The 20,096-nt window shown below is 49.2% G+C and overlaps 1 protein-coding gene across 1 annotated transcript; it reads right to left on the reverse strand.

The window, feature by feature from the left end:
* Positions 1 to 2,035: 2,035 nt before the first annotated feature.
* Adprhl1 (ADP-ribosylhydrolase like 1) lies at positions 2,036 to 19,536 on the reverse strand. Its single transcript, XM_036166767.1, has 7 exons — positions 19,187 to 19,536; positions 13,943 to 14,107; positions 11,646 to 11,771; positions 10,639 to 10,779; positions 6,199 to 6,326; positions 5,913 to 6,045; positions 2,036 to 2,392 (listed from the first exon to the last, which is right to left on the reverse strand). The coding sequence occupies exons 1-7, from the start codon at positions 19,395 to 19,397 to the stop codon at positions 2,235 to 2,237; spliced, it is 1,062 nt and encodes a 353-aa protein (XP_036022660.1). The 5' UTR covers positions 19,398 to 19,536; the 3' UTR covers positions 2,036 to 2,234.
* Positions 19,537 to 20,096: the final 560 nt, after the last annotated feature.

The following is a 20,096-nucleotide window of genomic DNA, read 5'->3' on the forward strand; positions in this document are numbered from 1 at the left end:
GTATACACACACAGCTACTATAGTCCTATATATGATAGAAACCATGTGCACACAGCACACATGTACAAGTATGTCATTCCTGTATGCAACACTGATATAGGTATAGAAGATATAGTAGGTATAGAAGAAAATTCTGGCAGGGTGCGTAAGACATGAACCGTGCCCTGTGTTTTGCCCAGGGTGTGAGCTCAGGTGAAGCTTGGGGAGATTGTGTTTCCTATATGCCATCATCCAACAGTATCTGAATTCTGAATGTGTGTGTGCACATCACATGTGTAGTCAGAACAAAGCCAGCTAGCATTACCTGTCCAACAGGGAGATGCTGGATGCACCTCGTTGCCACCCAGGTTTTCCTTTTCAATGTTGTCTTTATCTGTCATAGGGAAATGGCACTGGGGAACTTCCATAGCGCCTGTGAATTTCCCTTAGTGTGTGCTTTCTAATTATAATGGCTTTGTAAATTTCTGATTCTTACATACAGAGGACCACTAGTGAATGAAGACGGAGCCCATGTAGGCCTCCATCCTAATCTACCATACACAAGCTGCTTATGGGGACATTGCTACTTGTGCATCAAGGACAGAGACAGAGTAAGGCCACCAGAGACAGGAGGGTGCCCTTCAAAATACCAAGTGTTGTGTTTATCTAGGGAAAGTTCCAACTTACCTCATCCCAGCTAGGTTTATCTTCATTAGAGAATCCTCCATTAATTCACACCCACTGCTCTGGGCTGCTTGAGCAGCAGGGACGAAGAACATAATGTATGATTTTCCCATATCTGTCTCTGGGTTTCTGATTGGTAAGTGTGTTAGTTCAGCTATTGTTCAGTTATCCAGAAGCAAATGGCGCGCGCACACACACACACACACACACACACACACACACACACACACACAACCTGCTCAATGTCAAGCACCATAGACCTGTCCACCACACGACTCCACTTGTCTCTACAGAGTGGAAGCCAGGTACTCTGGAAAAACAACTGCTGTGCGCCAGACATGCCTGCTTCACCACAACTGTTGGATTAGCTCCCTAGGATTGGGAAGAGGACAACAGGATACCTGGGGCGGAGCAACTTCAGGAAGTCCCAACACATCCCTGAGCCTGTGTCAGTGGCCTTTTCTACTAAAGTCCATAGTTTCTTGTCCTGCTGTCTATTTGGACATCTTATGACAGGGAAAAGAGAGGCACCACATATCCCATTCAACATCCCACAGAAGCCCGTGAGGCCCATGGAGATTTTGCACCCTAGAGGCTGTACAGATTCCAGCAGGTGAGTGCTTTCTGCCCTAGCCTCCACCCACAAGCCCATGCAGAGCTTCTAGGGGCCCCACCAGCTTCTCAATGCAGACAGCACTGGCTCTCCTCAGAGATGAGGCCTTACGTGAGAAGAACACAGCACCAACCAGACAGGCCCAGCACCAGCCATCTGCTGTCAACGGTGGCTGACTTCATACTGGTGAAAACCCACGTCAAGCTATGGTTGGAAGAGGAGCATGTGACCATCTTCCCCAGGCTGTCATCTAACCCCTCCTGGGGAGCTTCTGTGGAATAGGCTGAGGTAGCTAAAGACTTCCTCCTACGTGGATCTAACCTACCCAAAGGAAGATGCTGCACGTGACCTGGGAAATCATCTGCTGCCTGGCTTTCTTAGGAAGTTGTTCAAAAAGATTTCAGTAAAGGCTAAGTGACTGAAACGTGGCAAGGAGGTTAGATGACACTTTGGGTACACCTTGAAGCCACCAAGGGTCTCTACCATGAGGCATGAACACACCTGCCTGCTGAAGAGAGATACCCCGCCCCCACAGCGTGCCAGCAGGTAGGAACATACAGCTAGGAGGTAGACGGGCTGGGGAAGGTTATCAGATGGGGACCACGGCTGTTAGTGTTGTTCAAGGGGGTGAACAAGCAGCGCTGGGCTTGGGGCAGAATAAAATACAACAGTTGTCCAGGAGACAGCTTGTCACCAAGCACCTGGAGGTCTATGTGCAGTGAACACAGGCATTGGCAGCGTTGAGCGTGAGGAAAAATATTCTCTTAGGACAAACAATGTATTTTATATAGCAAACAGGATTTGAAATCGGAGGGAAAGTTACAGTTGAATTACGGCCCTCGAGGCACGTGTTCCTTGTGTGCAAACTGCACACGCATGCCCTCTCCTAGGGGAGGCTCTAAGTCTGAGTGTGGACACTACGGGCTGCCCTCTGGGAAGGAAAAATGGCAGAAACACTTTACTTTTCTTCTGTGGACAGGCGGTGCAGGGCTGTGCCCAAGTCCTCCAGTCTGCCTTTGTGCTCCAGTTCCTGGTACAAGCAGCGTGGAACAGTGGCCAGGCCATGCAGCAACCCGAACAGGCAGCCGGCGATGGTTCCCGTGGCTCCGCTCTCACCTAAAAGGACAAACACAAGTGTGTCCTTGGGGGGCGGGGTTCCCGCTGACAGTCTGCTGCCTTTATATCTCTGAGACCATCCTAGTACTCAGGAGACTGAGGCAGGTATACTGGCATGAGTTCAAGGCCTGGGCCAGGAAGTGAGTATCAGGCCAGCCAGGGTATATGGCAGTACCCTACCTCAAAAACCAACAGGACCCCTCCCCCAGGCTGCCAGCCACGGAGGCAGCCTCAGTTCTAAGCTCTAGGTCCTCTCTGCTGTAAGCTGCTTCCCTTCTCTCCCCATTCAGGTGACGTCTTGCCACCACAAACCAACCAACCCAGTGGTGTTTCTAAGCAGACAGTCATGAGTAGTGACTGGGAGAATGCAGTCCTAACACATAGCCCAATCCCTGTTCCTGTTTGTATAGCCTGGGAATTTAAAAAAGCCTGTCCTCAGCTTCCACAATCAAGCCTCAAGTTTCTTTCTTCTTTCCTTCCTTCCTTCCTTCCTTCTTCCTTCCTTCCTTCCTTCCTTCCTTCCTTCCTTCCTTCCTTCCTTTTCTTTCTTTCTTTCTTTCTTTTTTTTTTTTTTTTAGTTTCTCAAGACAGGGTTTCTCTATGTATCTGCTGTGGCCATCCTGGAACTAGCTCTGTAGACCAGGCTGGCCTCGAACTCACAGAGATCCGCCTGCCTCTGCCTCCCGAGGGTTGGGATTATAAGCATATGCCACCACTGCCTGGCAAGCCTCAAGTTTCTTAACTGATCGACAGCCCTGGGATCCATCTTTGAGCAACTTCATAAAGGAGTTATATGTGAGGTTACCAAGAACATGCATCTGCATGTGGCAGCTGTGTCTCCTGATGGTCAGAGCCCCTTTGTGGTCAAGCACACTTGATGTGCAGTTAGCTTGGTCCTCTATATCAGAAATGCAGGCACCAGGGCACATTCCCAGTTGTCACACATGTGCACTTGGATTCATTATACCATGCTTTTCATCCGCCCTTTGTGGGAAGAAATATCCTAAAAGGGAGATCTGGCCCATTATGATTGGGAGAAGAAGGGAGTTATCTTACTCCACAAATAAGCTAACCACCTCAGAAATATTCATAAAATTGTCCTTAAAATTGGGCTGCTCCCTATTTCTGACAATGGTGTGTTCACTGCCTTTCCATCTCTGGTTTGCATTCAAGCCAACCACAGCCTACTTTTGTTTGTTGGTTTTTTAATATTTATTTTTATTTTATGTTTATGAGTGTTTTGCTTGCATGAATGTGTATGCACCATATGTGTGTCAGTTGCTGATGGAGGCCAGAAGAGGGTATCAAAGCCCCTGGAATTACAGTTCATGATGGTTGTGAGCTACTAGCTGGATGCCGGAAACTGAGCTCACTTAACTGCTGACCCATCTCTCCAGCCCATTGTTTGTTTTCGAGTCAGGGTCTTTCACAGCCCAGGGCGGCCTTGATCTCACTATGGAGCTAAAGCTAGCCTTGGACTCCCAATTGCCTCGACTCTACCTTCCTAATACTGGACATATGGGCATGTGCCACCACCACACCCTGTTTGTGAGGTGCTGGGGATTGAACCGAGGACTTAGTGCATGTTAGGTGAGCACTCTACTAATTGAGCTCCGCTGACTTCCCTTCTCCAGTTTTTAAAAGACTTTAGTGGGTTTATTTATTGTGTGTATGTGAGTGTGTATGTGCCGTAGTGCCTGTGTGAAGGTGTGGGAGCTGGTTCTTTGCTTCTACCATATCCTGGAATTACACTCTGGTTATCAGGGTTTTACCTGCTGAGCCATGCCCCTCACCACCTGACGCACCTTTTTTGTTTTTGGAGACAGAGTCCTATGTGATCCAGACTACCCCCAAACTCATTATGCAGCCAAGGATGACCTTGAACTTATGATCCTCATGTCTCATCTCCCAAGTGCTTGGATTACAGGTATGTGACACCATGTCTGGTTTTTTTGTGTGGGACTGGGGATCGAACCCAGGGCCTCATTCATACTAAGCAAGTACTCTGCCAGCTGAGCTACATCCCCAGCCCCACGGCCTGCTTTTCAGAATTTCAGGGTCACTTGCTTCCTGCAGTCTCAGGAAGTTTTAAAAATCCGTGAGATGAGCACAGTTGAGTATGCAGATGCAGTGTCTAAAACTGCATGAATTTGCCATTTCTTAAAAAAGAGTTGAGCTGTGATCCCCAAGTGTTGTGGCCCCCGTCTCTTTGGCTGGGGACCTTGGAACTGCCTCTGATTCCTCCTCACATGACCTTTGACCCCAAGCTGCTTCTGAGTCCGGGTAATGTTTCAGACACACTCTCATGTGCTAGCATATGCATACTTGCACACACACACTCACACACACACACACACACACACACACACACACACACACACACACAGGGGAGAGCAACTGGACTGGATGAGGCTGGTGTCACAATGGCTGATGGAGGGAAAGTCAGAGCAGTTGTTCTTGGATCAGATATACTTAGAGACCTGGGTGCTGGTCCTGGGAGAGGCCTTAACATGGATATCCAGGCAAACAGTGGAACCACAAAGAACCACTCTGGTCTGAGTTCCCATAACGGTTCTTCCTCTCCTTCCCGTAGAACCTGCTTCCAGGATGGCCCTGACTCAGCTGTCCGTTCTCAGAGGAAAGCTGAGAGAATGCTGAAGGACACATCATGGTTTGTGGAACCAAGTTCTGGTCCCCCATAGAACTTTCCATTGGCAGCTGAGGGCTCTGGCCACACACTCAACCGCACCAAGATGCATTTGCTTCGGGACACGGGTCAGAGGCAACTCAAGGGCAGTGGCATCCCTGTCAGGTTCTCTCAGTCATCCAAATCCACCTTGCCTCTCTAGGCCATGCAGGGCACCTGGCAGCTCTCTTTGTCTCACAGCCTGCCTCAGGCAAGTGCATTCCAGACACTCTGCATTCGCTCTACCCCTGCTTGCAAGGCTATAAATGCTGTGCTTTTGTACAGGCTGCAGACCTGCAGTGGGGGAGGAGCCTGTGTAGTTGGGTTGAGGGAGACCTGCCAGCTCTGAGTGAGCAGCTAGACAGAGAAGAGTCAGCCGGGCAGTGGCGGCGGTGACGGCGGCGGCAGTGCACGCCTTTTATCCCAGCACCCGGGAGGCAGAGGCAGGCGGATCTCTGTGAGTTCGAGACCAGCCTGGGCTACGGAGTGAGATCCAGGAAAGGCTCCAAAGCTACACAGAGAAACCCTGTCTCGAAAAACCAAAGAAAGAGAAGAGTCCCTGCACCTGGCCACTGTCCTTCTGACGGGGGTCGTCTGTGAGACTGGCAGGCTTGTGGGCCACACCAAAGTAGGTTACTGCAACTGTATCTGTGGTCCTGATGCTGGCATGTATACTGCAATCAAGACTCCAGAGTGTGTCTGGCAATGGAGAAGGGCCTGTGTTCTGGGTCTGTGGCTGAAGCCCACGTCTATGGACTCTAAACACTGAGAAGTGCTCCAGGGCACAGGGTCTGTACCTTCTGGGTGTATCCACCACTGAGGAGGACATCTTACCTCCATGAAACATGGCCCGCTGGCACAGCTCAGACCAGTTGCTTCCTGCAGCAAGGAGGGCATCATAGGCAATCATGGGGGCATCATGGCCGCGCCGCCCCCCTCGGCCTTCTGAGCTCCACTTCTTGTATGTCTGAAGAGAACCGTGGGTCAGTGTGCATCTGGCAAAAGAGCCAAGTCTGTCCCTGTGCCTGCCATCCACCCACCGGTCTTGTTCACTCATTCACTATGCCCTGGCTGAGTTCCACGGAGCACAGGCACAGTCCAAGCCTGGGGCTGGACTTACCTTGTCTCTCTCCTCTGCATCATAGTTGCCAGGGAAGGTGGCTTTGTTCTCTGTGTCTTCGCTGATTTTTCTCTCCTCCAAATAAAACTGCCATTTGGCTTCAAAGTAAAACCAGTGCTCTTGGTACTCTAGGTGCAAGCACAGGGCAGGTGGGCTGATGGTGCCTGGCGGAGGTTGACATGGGGAAGGGGGAGGTGGGCAGTGCCTTCTTCCTGCCACAGGTGTAGGGGATGGAGGTCCTGTGCCTAAAATAAGCAGCCCAATAGGCATGGCCGCTTCCAACAGCAGCACAGAAGATGGGAGGAAGTGATACAGTGCTGGTTATTAAACCGTTCTCTAAGGCAGAAGGTGGTCACAGGACAATATGAGCCTATAATTTTAATTAACAATCTCTTTCTAAAGCAGAAAAAGGGGATATGATATAGATATAATAGGATGAAAGGGTAGATTAAGGAAGGAACTTACTTCTAAAGAGCAACAACTTGTTTAAAATGTTTTACATTGGTTTAGATTTTAGTCTATTGATACAAACTTAGTTAATTTTGTTATATTGTGTGTATATTTCTACTCTTGTTTAAGGTATTATGTTTATATAGCTCATTTAAAATTGTAATGGATAATTAAAAATAGATTAATAACTGGTCATCTATGATAATCATACTCATAGCCATGTTAGTTAAGTCTTCTAGGTATACACAGAGATATATCAGATAGACAGGTACTCTTCAAACACTTCAAAGGTCTACAGAATATGGCATTTAAAATATTTTTAAAATTTAGACTTTCTGGACAGTGAGACATGTCTGCTCCTGGCAGTACCGATTTGCTTCAGAGAGGAAGATGGGCATTGAAAACACTTCATATCTTATCTTCACCTTGGCAAACATAGCCATTTGGGCTAGAAACTGTTCTTGCCTGGACTGCTTGATCAACTGGACATGCAGGACCCATAGAAAGGTGACCACTGAACTTTGTTTGACAAAATGGTCCTTCAGATTCCTGCTTCGCAAAGGAAACTGCCAGACATTCTACAGGACACTGAGAAAAGTGACCAAGAGACTCTAGCCCTGTGGGCTAAAAACAGATGCCCCAACTTTACAAAGGAACATTAGGTGACTGTCCAGGCTGCCAGCTGTCTCTGTCTATTCTTGCAAGACTCCTGAAAAATGTTTACATCCTTCTCCTGGTTCTCAGGTAATATTATATCCTTCTGAGGTCTTTGATGTGGTTGAAGACTAGATAGTTATAATTTCCTCAGTTATGATACAAGATAAGTTACATATAAAACCTTAGACTCACAAATATAAGATAGATAGGATATCTTCTTTAATATTGTAACTGTAATTCTTGCTAGATAATTGTTTTGTTATATGTAATTTTACTATGTAAAAGTTAAAACCTTCCTAAAAAAAAAAAAAAAAAAAAGAAAAGGGGAAGTGCTGTGGATATCGCTCTGTGTAAATAAAGTTCTGATTGGCCAGTGGCCAGGCAGGAAGTATAGACGGGACAAGAGAGAAGAGAATTCTGGGAAATAGAAGGTTGGGGAGAGACACTGCCAGCCGCCATGAGAAGCAACATGTAAAGACACTGGTAAGCCACAAGCCATGTGGCAAAGTATAGACTAACAGAAATGGGTTAATTTAAGATAGAAGAAACAGATAACAAGAAGCCTGCCACGGCCATACAGTTTCTAAACAATGTAAGTTTCTGTGTGCTTTCTTGGTTGGGTCTGAGCGACTGTGGGACTGGCGGGTAAGAGAGATTTGTCCTGACTATGAGCAAGGCAAAAAAACTCTAACTACAATTAGGTCTGGAGATGTAGCTCAGGGTTAAGAGCACTTGCCTAGCATGCATAAGATATTGAAAGAGAGAGAGAGAGAGAGAGAGAGAGAGAGAGAGAGAGAGAGAGAAATTCCCCAAACAAAAGAAACCCAGAAACCCAAAGTGAAATCAACAGGGAATTCTGTATTTTGATGAGCTTAAACCTGGGCCTGCACAGTAAGGGGAGAAGTTTCATTATTACTGATAGCCTGAAACCCAAGCCGCAAGTAGGCTGCAGCACCCCTGGCTAGCATATCTGATGAGGAGGGCACTGGCTGGGCAGTGGCCAGCAGGCACTCATCTTACAGAGGACCAAGCCCTCCAGAGACTGGGAGCAGCAGGAAACGGAGGTGTCTGCTCTAAGAGGTCCACAGCTTGTCCTTCCCTGGAGGCAGCAGAGGATGGGGAATGCCCTGGCCTTTAGGGGCTGGTAAGGTCTGGGGGACACAGCTGAAGATAAAGATCTAGACCCTAAGACAGACGGAGGCGGCGCACACCTTTAATCCCAGCACTCGGGAGGCAGAGACAGGCAGACCTCTATGAGTTTGAGGCCAGCCTGGACTACAGAGTGAGATCCAGGACGGGCTTCAAAGCTACACAGAGAAACCGTGTTTCAAAGCAAAAACAAAAAACCAACCAAACAAACAAACAAAAAAAGATCTAGACCCTGGATCTTTTCTGTCTCTGGCTGGACAGAGGACAGAGCAGAGAGTTCAGGGCTACAGGGAGATGAGTAGAGGCCGCAGCAGAGAAGCCAGGAGGTGCTGGGGCAGCTTCTTGGATTAGCACATCTGGACCTGCCGGGCTTCACAACGCTGAAACACTGTCTACTTGAATACCACTAAAGGCAAACTGCCTGTGTGGGACAGCACTGGCCCCAGCCCTGCCTCTACCCAGGGAGCAGGTGAGGGCAGCTCGGCAGTGAGATTTCCAGGCCCAGAGCCCAGGACCAGCAAAGTCTGTCTGAGTCTTCTAGCTGCCCCTCAGAGAGGGCACTCTGGGAACACTCTCTAGGAATGTTTACAGAACATCTCTTTCTGGGTGAGCTTAAGCTCTTTTGAAAGTTTTGTGTCCGAGGAGCCCCTCAGACTCCAGTTAAGCAAACTTAAAATCGAACAGACATAACAGGACTGCTTCTCAGGGGTCACCTCCCAGAAAGAGTTCATTCCCCAAATGTCCTGGCCATGGATTCTGTTCTCAGGTTCATGCCCTCACGGATGGCACACTTCCAACAATAGCCCCCTGGGTTCTGGAGTCCTTGGGTGTCCCTTAGCAATGTGAATGCTGTGCTGTAAGGGTCTGCTCTATCATAGCAACTGCCCTCCAGTCTTGGGGGGCACCTGGTGACCCTGCTCAGATGAGAAACAGCCCACTGAGTGTAGGCAGTATTGGGGGACCTTCAGGAGACTTCTAAGCCATTTGAGACAGAGGAATCAGGAAATGATGGCTTAAACTAAGCAAAAATAAATAAAATAAATATTCCATGGAGGCCAAGTAAGTGAGGGACGGATAGTCCAGAGATGAGCTAGCTAGAATGCCTGGCACTATCCTTTAGGCCCGATTTCCCTCAGTGCTGAGGCCCACTGGGTACCCTGTGTGCTATGTGTCCTTGTAAAGTTGTTTGGAAATCCTCTAGAACATGCCCCCTCCCCCATCTTGTGGTGACTTTGATGGGACTCTTGGAGCTTCTCAAGAATCCCTCAGCTTTACACTCTTTTGGAGAAGCAGTAGCCTTGGCCCTGGGCTCACATCCTCCTTTCTCTCAGGATACCCTGGATGGCTTATTTTAGACAGTTTGCTCCTACTTAGGTGCATAGCAGGACATATGGTGTCATCTGCACTCCCCACTCACACACATCCCTCTTAGAGTGGAGAACAGCCTGGGGGAAGAGGGACTTCCATATACTCAGTGGCTTGGGGAGTGAGCCCTGAGTTTTCTGGTCCTGCATTTGGGCTCCTGTATCTGTGTCTACTGCACAGCACTCCCAAGTCAAGTGGGAGAGGTGGGGTATACTTTGCTGCTTGTGTGTCCGAACCTTGAAAGCCACAGTGCTCCCAGGATTTTTGAGTAACAGGCTGACCATGTCCAAAAGGTGACAGGCTCTGGGTTAATGAGAGCAGATGGAAACCTTGGAAACACATGCCCTTAGTGGTCTCTGGGGACTCATGGCATGGGGACCCATCTTGGTACAGATGGAAGTATGTGGCATGGGGTACATCTCTTTGGCCAAGTACATACAGGTTAGGGTGTGGCTGTGTGAAATGTGTGAAATAGATGCAATCCCTCTGTGAATGCAGAGACAGTTCTCTATTGCCCTGGATACTTGGTGTCAGCTTGGACATGGGGAGGGTGTGGGTGTCTCAGGCTACTGGGGAAGCAGCCACCCATGTGGCTGTGGTTCTCCTTGAAGTCCTGGTACCACTTGGAGCAGGCGTCTGCTCTCTGCCAGGTGAGGATCTTTGTGAAGTCAGCTCTTCCTAGACTGACCGAGGGCTTCTCTAGGCATTGCCTCTGGGTGAACCCCTCGAGCTGCTGGGCGGCCAGGGCAGGACTTGAGTTGGCATGTGAGCACCTGTGCTTTGGGTGAGTGGAAAGCAGAGGGGCCAGAAGACACTCACCTGCCATGTGCCGAATGGTCTTCCTACAGTACTCCTCAGCCAGCGGAAGCACCTTCAGCATATCTCTCCCCCACTGTACAAGTGGCTTGCCTTGTACTGCGTAAGAGGCGAACAGAGCAGTGCATAGGGACCCAAGGAAACCTAGAGAGCAGGAGGAGGAGAGAAAGAGCTCTGTTACCTGGGCCAGTGGCTTTCTGAGTTCAAACAGACCATCTCCAGAGCTGTGAGTTCTGCCTCTCTCTCTTTTTTTAAAAAAAAATATTTATTTATTAATTATGCATACAGTGTTCTGCCTGCATCCCTGCAGGCCAGAAGAGGGCACCCGATCTCATTACAGATGGTTGTAAACCATCATGTGGTTGCTGGGAATTGAACTCAGGACCTCTGGAAGAAGTGCTCTTAACCTCTGAGCCATCTCTCCAGCCCCCTGCCTCTCTCTTTGTAGAAGAATCAAGACACTCACCTTTTTGGGGCCGCTACAGGACTGGAGACTAAGCAGAGAAGCATAGGCCATATGGTGGTATTTTCTCCACCCATGATCTTGGGCTATACTGCCCAAAGGAGGCGGTGCTTCCTGCCATTGTACATAACCTCTTTTAAGGGGGGTGGAGAAGGGTCATGTGACCCTGGATTGGCTCTGGTCAGATCAGAGGACGACTTCTGCTGTCTACTCCATTCTGTAATCATGAGTGTGTTTCCTCAATTTATATCTTAACAAATTCTGTTACCCATTTAATAGAGTCACGTGGATTGATTGTAGTAAGTGGCGCCCAACTGTGGAGAAGGGCAGCAGCCCACAGAACTGACTCCAACATCTACTTAGCCTGGAGTCCAGTTTCCCCTCAAGATCTATACCTCTTTTCTCTTTTGTTCTGACATGAACGGTAGAGGGACAAAGAGTATTTTCCCCCTTGTGTGGCTTTTTCCTCACCACACTTAGTGACAATTCGGCTTCCAGGTGGAACATCACTCTCACAGGACTCACGTCCGTCCAGCCCCCGCTGTACCTGTGGGATGGTTGTGGGTCATTCTGCCGCACTCAATGCTGACTTCAATGAGGGTCTCCAGACGTTCTGGCTTCCAGTACCGCATCCCAATGCACATTGCTTTAGTGGCAGCTCCAAACCCTGAACCTACATGGGAGACAGACACCTGAATTCAGATTTGCCCCTGCGACCCCTGAAGTCTGGCATTCCTAACTTCTAAAGAACAAGGTTTATGTAACAACATGTCATTAGAATATCATTAGATGAGTGGACAATAAACATGCCACCCCAACCCCAGACAGGAGAAAAGAGATCTGTGGGTCAGGTCGCAAGAAAGTGGAGTTGTCTGACCCCTGAAAATGCACTTTTTCCTGACCTAGGGCAGGCTCCGAGTGAGCGTCTACTCGGGGACCATCAGAAGCAGCGTGGACCAGACATGCCTGCATCCTTCCTTCTTCCCTGTCTCTCTTTTTCTCCTCTCCTTCCTTTTTTGGAAACAGAGCTTTGTTATATAGACACATTCTTGGGAGCTTTTCTCCTTCACACCAGTGTCATTAAGTTATAAGTGACATAGAGTCCTCTTCTGGCCTCCTCGGGCACCTCACCTAGGTGGTGCATTTCCACACATCGAGACACTAATATTCTTTGTTTCTGCTGTTGAGGCTCTCTGCTCTCTTTTGTGAGGTTTCCCGTAGGCATGCTCTATGAACTCTCTCCACATGCACAATGGAAAGGATGTAGTTTGCTGGTTGGAATCTTGCCCCTTTTCACCGCTCTATAGCAGAGAATTTCCACACCTCAACACACAGACCTACTTCATTCTTTTAAACAGCCACATAGCACTCCACTGTATAGATACACAGTTGACTTTCCCATTCTCTTACTGAGGGACGCTAGCTGCTTCCAGGTCTTTGCAAAAGTCATCCTCATGTACACGTTTCTGAGCATTGCTTTAGTATGTGTCATTATGTGTCTTTAGGACTTTTAGAAGTAGAATATCAGACCAAAAGGCATTTTCATTAAACGATTTTGACAGATAATGCTGGATTTCGCTCTCAGGGGCTTGTATCACTTTTGCCCTACCTGGGAGAAGCCCTATATGTCCCCTTTTGCACCACAGCGATGACCCTGAAGTCTTCCTGGTTGGTAGTTGTGATGGTCAGTTTTAATTGTCAATGTGACACAGTCTAGAATAACCTGGAAAGAGTGTCAGCTAGGGACTAGCCACATTGGGTTGGTTTATGGGCATATCTGCGGGGCTTGTCTTCATTAAATTAACGGATGTGGGAAGACTCAGCCCACTGTGGGCAGCACCATTCCTAGTCAGGGGATCCTGCACATTTAAAAGTGGAGAAATCAAGCAGAGAACAAGTAAGCAAGTAAGCAAATACACATGAGTTCATTTCCCTCTGCTCTTGGCTGTGTGATGTGGCCAGCTGACTGAAGTTCTTCCCTTGAGGTCTCCATAATGATGGGATGTAGCCTAGACTAGAACTGTAAGCTGAAACAAATCCCCTTCCCTCTAAATTGCTTTTTATCCAGGGTATTTTATCACAGTAGTAGAAATGAAACTAGAATAGCAGTCCTGCGATGCCTGCTTAAACCGCTTCTCTTGGTAGTGATGTGTTTATAGCTGTTCCAATTATCTCTCCTGGTGTTAACACCCACACCTCTCTCATTGTGCCTTCTATTGCACCTGGGCTGCTCTCTTTTGGCCTACCTGGGGTATCAGAGTGGCTGACCTGGTGCTCTGCTGCTCTCGTGCCCTTCAGAGACATCCCAGGCTTTAGCACATTCTCTTCTGTTTGGGAAGAGAGAGCCCAGGTCCCCAGGTTGATGGAGCTAGAGAGGGGGCTGACAATGGTGGCACCCACAGTGGGACATGTCCACTCTGGTCCCTTCAGGATAAATGCAGAGCAGTGGTTTCATTATTCTAAAGGAGTACCTGGAGACAGGGCCAGCGGGGGGAGAAGAGAAGCTCTGAGAGGTGGGAGGGAGCTGGGCCTGCCTATATGCTGCACTCCATGGACACAGACAGCACTTCTTACCAAAGTACAAGCTCCGAGGAAAGGCAGTGGAAAGTATCTCTTACACTGGAGATGGATAGCAAAGCCCCTCTGGGGGAAGCCTGATGCCATGTGGACAGCATCTTTAACAGATGCTCAAGCAAGCAGGGCTGCCTGACAAGGAGATGCCCTGTCCAGTGAAGGATCTGATCCAGACATAGGGGAATGCCATGATGAGTTCCAGGGCAGGCTGCCAGCACCTGCACCCTCAGGATTCCCAACAGCATCTCTGTGAACAGAAATCTTTCTGACCCTTTTCACTGAAGGGCGTATGCCAGGCGAGGAGGTAGTTGTCTGGCTTCAGCTGCGAGCAGCCCTCGATAGTGGAAGGGTCCGGCCGATGCTCTGTAAGCTTCTCCACGGTCTCCACATAGCGCTTTACCATCTCACGGTACAGGTCATCCAGGCACCAGTAGTCTGTGGAAGAAGGGGTGGGAACAGATGTCAGTGAGGATAGAAAGTGGGTGTGGTGCTGGGCATTGGAACGGCTTCCATCAGTGGCAAGGACTCATGAGTGTGCTTAGAGGAGAGGAGAAAGTTCGGTAACTCAGTCACTGCCTGGATGGATTTTAGACCTTAAGCAGACTGTTTTGTTTGTCTTAAGGTTTCTATTGCCGTGAAGAGACACCATGACCAAGACCAAGGCGACTCTTGTAAAGGAAAACATTTCATTGTGGTGGCATTCAGTCCAGAAGTTTAGCCCATCATCATTATGGTGGGAGCATGGCAGTGTGCAGGCAGACATGGTGCTGGAGAGGTAGCTGAGAGTTCTATATCTTGCAGGCAATAGAAAGTGAATTGAGTGTCACACTGAGCACAGCTTGAGCAAAGGAGACTTCAAAGCCCGCCCCCACAGTGACACACTTCCTCCAACAAGGCCACACCTATTCCAAAAGAGCCACACCTCCTAATAGTGCCACCCCCTTTGGGGGGGCTGGCTGTTTTCTCTCAAACCACCACAGTGGTGTCCTGAGAGTCTAGGGAACACCTCCCACCATCATTTTTACTAATGGTTTTGTCCACGCAGAATAAACTACATCTCACTATGCTATGCAGAGCAGCGGCCTCACTGTTCTGAAGGGACACCAGGAGACAGGGTGATTCCACTGAGATCCAGCTCCCTCCCACCCCCTTGGGAAACCCAGGCTCTATATGGCTGCTATTGCCAAACTGTGCCCTTTTCCCTTGAAGTGCATTTGGGAAGCTGGAATGGGTTAAACCCCTGAAGATCACGGGGCACAGGAGGTGAAAAGAACTAGTCTACACTGAACATCTGCCTTTGGTGTGCACGAGCCCTGGCCCACCTCTGCCTCACATGCCCCAGAGCAGCCATCTTTTTCTCCAGGAAGACGTTTTACCTGGCTAGAGCTGAAGGGTTCTGACTGCAAAAGCCAGAGGTTTTTGGCCACTAAGTTAATGCACGCCTTGGTGGACAAAGGTCAACGCACACCCAGACAGTGGAGGCCAGGGTGCTTGATCATCTAGAGAGCGGGCAGTAGTTGGGGTCCCCAGTGAGCATGCGGGTGATGCGCTCCCATGTTCTCTCTCATAGCCACCAGTGCCTTTTCACTCTTTGTCAAAGCGGCACTCAGAATAGAGAAGTGCCATTCGGAGACAACCACTGGCCCTTCCACTGGCCGTGGGTGGCCTGACTTTGCTGAGGGCTGGCTGGTGAGAGGTGATGGAGCATGATAAGGGGCTGGTGACCCTGCTCCAGAGAAGAACAGGCTGGAAACCTCCAAGACTCCCTTGTTGCCAAGAGAAGCGAAGGGTCCATCAAGATTGCCCCCATCATCAGGATTGCCCCCATCATCAGAACTGCCCCCATCATCAGGATTGCTCCCCATCATCAGGATTGCTCCCCCATCATCAGGACTGCCCCCCCATCATCAGGACTGCCCCCTCATCAGGATTCCCCTCCCATCATCAGGATTGCCCCCCTATCATCAGGATTGCCCCCCCCCCCCATCATCAGGACTGCCTCCCCTCCCCGTCAGGATTGCTGCCCCTGCCCGTCAGAATTACTCCCCGGACAGGAGCAGAGCCTTTACCCGCAGCTGCGAGCTCTTGGAGAACGGGCTTTCTCCCACCCTGCCCTCAGCGCCCCTGGAACAGAGGTAACCCCGCCATTCTTCTTCTAGGGCTCACGCCTAGCTTGGAACTGGGGCGGGAGAAAGGATGGGCAGAACTTTGTTTTGGAAGAAGGAGTGCCCTGTGTCCCAGACAGGCTTCTTGTGGCAACCCTACAGGAATAAAATTAGCTTTGTCTGCCTGGGAACCCCCGCTGGGAGGCAGGACCTGCGGGTGGCCAGGCCCTTGGTGAGCCGCAGCATCTGGCACTGGTTTATCAGCGCTATCTGCTTACAGATGGCAGCTTCCTCCTCTGTCCTGGCAGCCCAGCCCTCCCCAAGCCCTCTAAAACAAAATCTCTGCCTGCAACTGAAACCAAGCTTTTCCGGAATAAAAAAGGTCCATAGGTCCAGCACGCTGCTCTGACTGCTACACCCAGCTCCCTACCTCCCCATCCATCCTCCCGAAGCCAGTTTAGAAAGCTGGCCAGCAGCTCTCAACGGACACGACAAAAACCAAACCAACCAAACCCAGTTTGAAGTAAAATGCCTATGAATTCCACAAAGTTGCACCTGCTTCCTCTCACCCTGACTCTGCCCTGTGTCTGCTCTATCTCTAATTCAGCTGTCAGAGTCCCTGAGAGGAAGAGAAGGGGCTGGTCTGGCACACCCTCATTCTGTGGGTCTCAGGTTCCCTGCAAGTTGCACAGGGAGATACTTCCTGCCCACCTCCCCTCCCTGCCTTACTGATTGGCCCTGGTAGTCACCAGTGGCACAAGATCGTCTAGAGGCCTGACCCCAGCCTGCTGGCCTTGCACTACCCCATGGAGCTCCTCATCCTGTGGCTCTGAATGACTCCTACAGCCACAAGGATTTTTCAGGAGCAGTCCTAGGCTCAGCAACAGCTAGCGGGAATGTGGAGCTACATTCCTGAGCCCCAGAGCAAACAGTGCTGAAATTGGCTCAGTGCCTGGGATGAGAGCCCGTGGTCACTACTGTCTCTGTCTTTGCACTCCTGAGTGAGACTGACAGGTCTTGTCTTTGTTTCTGCTCTTGTGTTCTGAATGCCACACGCCGACCCTGAATGAGCTGTGGCCACTGTGGCAGCTAAGCCATGGCCTATAGACCACAGAGCCATTGCTGGGTGATGAATCAGGAGTGCCACTTGGTTAAATGTGCCAAGAGGGGTTCCACTCTGGGAAGCAGGCTACAGGGCATCCAAACACCACAATAAATAGGCGGTGGACGGGGCACATAAGAACATGGCCTGTGCCAGATTGCCCAGATGTGTGCCGTCACATGGTTGCACAGTACTGGACAAATTCCTTAACCACGCCAAGTATCCATCTCTCACCTGTAGAATGGAAACACTGAAGCCACCTTTCAGAGTATGAAGATGACAGGGCTTTGGGATAGTGCATGTAAGGCAGGTGGGGGAGCTCCTCATGAACTTTTGCAGCCAAGAGTTGTGCCCACCATTAGTAACATGTCTCCAAGGCCTCCTAAAGCAGACTACAGTTGTTAAAAGCGAGGTTGTTTAAAGACAAAACCTTGAATTTTAGTGAGCAGGAAAAGACATGCTTAGTGTGTAGAGCAGTGGTTCTCAACCTTCCGAATGCTGCCGCCCTTCAGTACAACTGCTCACGTTGTGGTGACCCCGCCAAGCATAAAATTATTTTAGCTGCTACGTCATAATTGGGTAATTTTGCTGTTATGAATCATAATATAAAAATCCAATATGCAAGATGGTCTTAAGCAACCCCTGTGAAAGGGTCATTTGATCCCCCCCCCCAAAAGGGTCACAACCCACAGGTTGAGAACCTCTGGTGTAGACTAAGGGGTGTTCAGTAAGTGTTTTCGCATGATGTACAATGAGAGGTCATGACAGAGCCCAACATAGCAGCACATGCTTGGTACTCCTGGTGACTGGCAGGGAACTCTCTTGTTTTTTTTTTTTTTTTTTTTTTTATCAACAAACAAAACAAAACAAAGCAAAAACAAACAAAAAGTAATACTGCAAAATGGCCCCAACTAAATACACACACTTCATTTTGAGCGGACTTTGGTCCGTTGATCTAATCTCATGGATCCTGTGCCATTACACAGGACTTATCTGTGTCAGGGGCTCTCCAGGGAAGCTGCAAAGACATGCCTAGCACTCTGCACTCACAGAACACCCATCAGAAATAAGCACACACTAGCCCTTTGATGGTGCTGTGCATAGCCGTACATACAGCATCAAGGAAGCTGACACCAAGAGTCAGTACCCACTGCAGCTTTGTTTGAAAAGTCCTGTTCTCCAGAGGTTGTGAGCTGTGGTGGGCTCTGAGCTGTGGCATTGACCATAAAGGCGTGTAAGTATGGCCAAAAATATCAGAAGAAATAAATACCTGGAATTCATAATTTCTTGAACCCCTAAACAATGCTTCACCACTTCCCACAGTGTGATATTGTATCTTATCAATGAGTTTTACTTAGGGGCCCATTGATGATATTCCTATACAGTGACAGCAGGATCCATAAATACTTGGATTCCATAATTATGCACACTGAGAAAGATGCTTTGCCATTTCAACAAGCTGTGACACCATATCTTATCAACGTGCTTCAGCTCTATTTAGGGACATGACATTGGTGGCATTCCTATACAATGACCACAGAACTAAGTTGAGCGTGTTCACGACAGATGAACAGAATGGTGGATGCATATGTAACATTTGTTGGCTTAACTGCTGCCCTGAGATCTTAATTTTGCAATGATGGCATGTCAGATCTGTGGGATATCAGCATTCCTTGCATAGAAAAGACACACTATGTTTGCATATGCACTATTCTCTGAAATCCCTGTAATGTCTTGTTGATCTTAGCACTGACCTGTTCCTTACTGAACACACTTTGTTCTCCTGAATCCAGACTACTCCTTCTTGTAACATTTACACACAATGTCCAAACTGAATCACTCAGATGGATATTTTAACGTCAATTATTTGGGATTGAGATGCAATCCCCAAACAACGTTATCTCAAAGGGTCCAAATTTCAAGCCGGAGAACATATTCTTTGGAGTAGATTTAGAACAAGACGGCTCATCCTCTGCAGCGAGAACCTGTGCCTGTGCCTTCCAGGGGCATGCTTGTGCCAGAGCAGAAACAAGGGAAAGTTGTTCTTTAGGATCTGGAGTTTAACCATCTGCAACGTGCTGCCGTCCCCCAAACACACACTGGGGAAACATGACCTGCTGCCTGTCAAGCTCCAGGTCTTGGGTGAATATGAAATCACCACCTTCAGCCGCAGTGTCAGGTGACGCGGGGCACCCATGCACCACCACCTGCAGGGTTCTTGGTGCCGGTTTGCCATCAACACAGGAAGTCACACACCTGTTTTTCTACCCCAACACCCCTGGAGCAGAGCACGCCAGTCGATCCTACCTGTGGTGAGGGCCTCAGCAGTTGCCATGTGCATGATGGTGTTGTCACTCACTGGCCACTTCCCAGGGGAGAGCACGAGGCTGTCCAGCCCCCCTGTCTTCTGCAGCTCCTGCTGGATTGAGCCTAAAGCACTGTTCTCCCTGCAGACATTTCCATAGCCCAGGACATCACCAACGCTCGCCAACAACATCGCAGCCTTGAACTTCTCCATCTTGGAAGGTGACTCCTCTTAGCCTGCAGTTGCCTTTGTCCTTTCCTGGCCACCCTTAGCCGGCCCGGCTGACATTTATAGTGGTCATTGTATCACCATCCAGCACTCCCCAAATGGCCAGGCGTTCCTTCCCTGCCTTGGCAGGTGGCACCAATGAGATAAAGCTCCGAGCTCACCACGTGGGAGCTGTTTGGACAGCACTGACTCTCCAGCAAGGAGCCTGCTGGCACCAGTCCACACCCAGAGCGGCTCAGAGCCCTTGAGCCATGCTCCTGTGTCAGCTCCTTGATGGAATGTGCCCCCTGCTGGCAAAGAAGTGCATGTCACAAGGTGACCATGACTGCTCCATCATTGCCGTCCGCTTTGCCCCCCCCCCCCTTTCAAATAGACACTCATCCTGCCATCAAACTAATACATTATGTGGCCCCCTTTATATCGCTCTCTTTCACTCAGTATAATGTTGAGGTTCATCCATTGTAGTTTTATGCTTTTAGAAAACTTTCTGATTATAAAATTGTGAGGGCTGTGGGAGTAGCACCCTGATAGCGCAATTAATTATCTGATCTATGTGAGGCCCTTGGTCAGATCCTCAGCACCATTTAAAAAAAAAAAAAAAAGTCATGAGCTGGGCGGTGGTGGCGCACACCTGTAATCCCAGCACTCGGGAGGCAGAGGCAGGTGGATCTCTGTGAGTTCGAG

The sequence above is a fragment of the Onychomys torridus genome, chromosome 17, assembly GCF_903995425.1.
Source record: "Onychomys torridus chromosome 17, mOncTor1.1, whole genome shotgun sequence".
Classification (NCBI taxonomy): domain Eukaryota; kingdom Metazoa; phylum Chordata; class Mammalia; order Rodentia; family Cricetidae; genus Onychomys; species Onychomys torridus.

Excerpts from the sequence above, each read along its gene's own strand:
- Adprhl1 (XM_036166767.1), bottom strand. The coding sequence starts at position 19,397 with ATGGAGAAGTTCAAGGCTGCGATGTTGTTGGCGAGCGTTGGTGATGTC. Across the intron at positions 14,108-19,186 it reads TGCTGAGGCCCTCACCACAG|ACTACTGGTGCCTGGATGAC; the intron begins GTAGGATCGACT and ends CTTCTTCCACAG. Across the intron at positions 6,327-10,638 it reads GACCATTCGGCACATGGCAG|AGTACCAAGAGCACTGGTTT; the intron begins GTGAGTGTCTTC and ends GCTTGCACCTAG.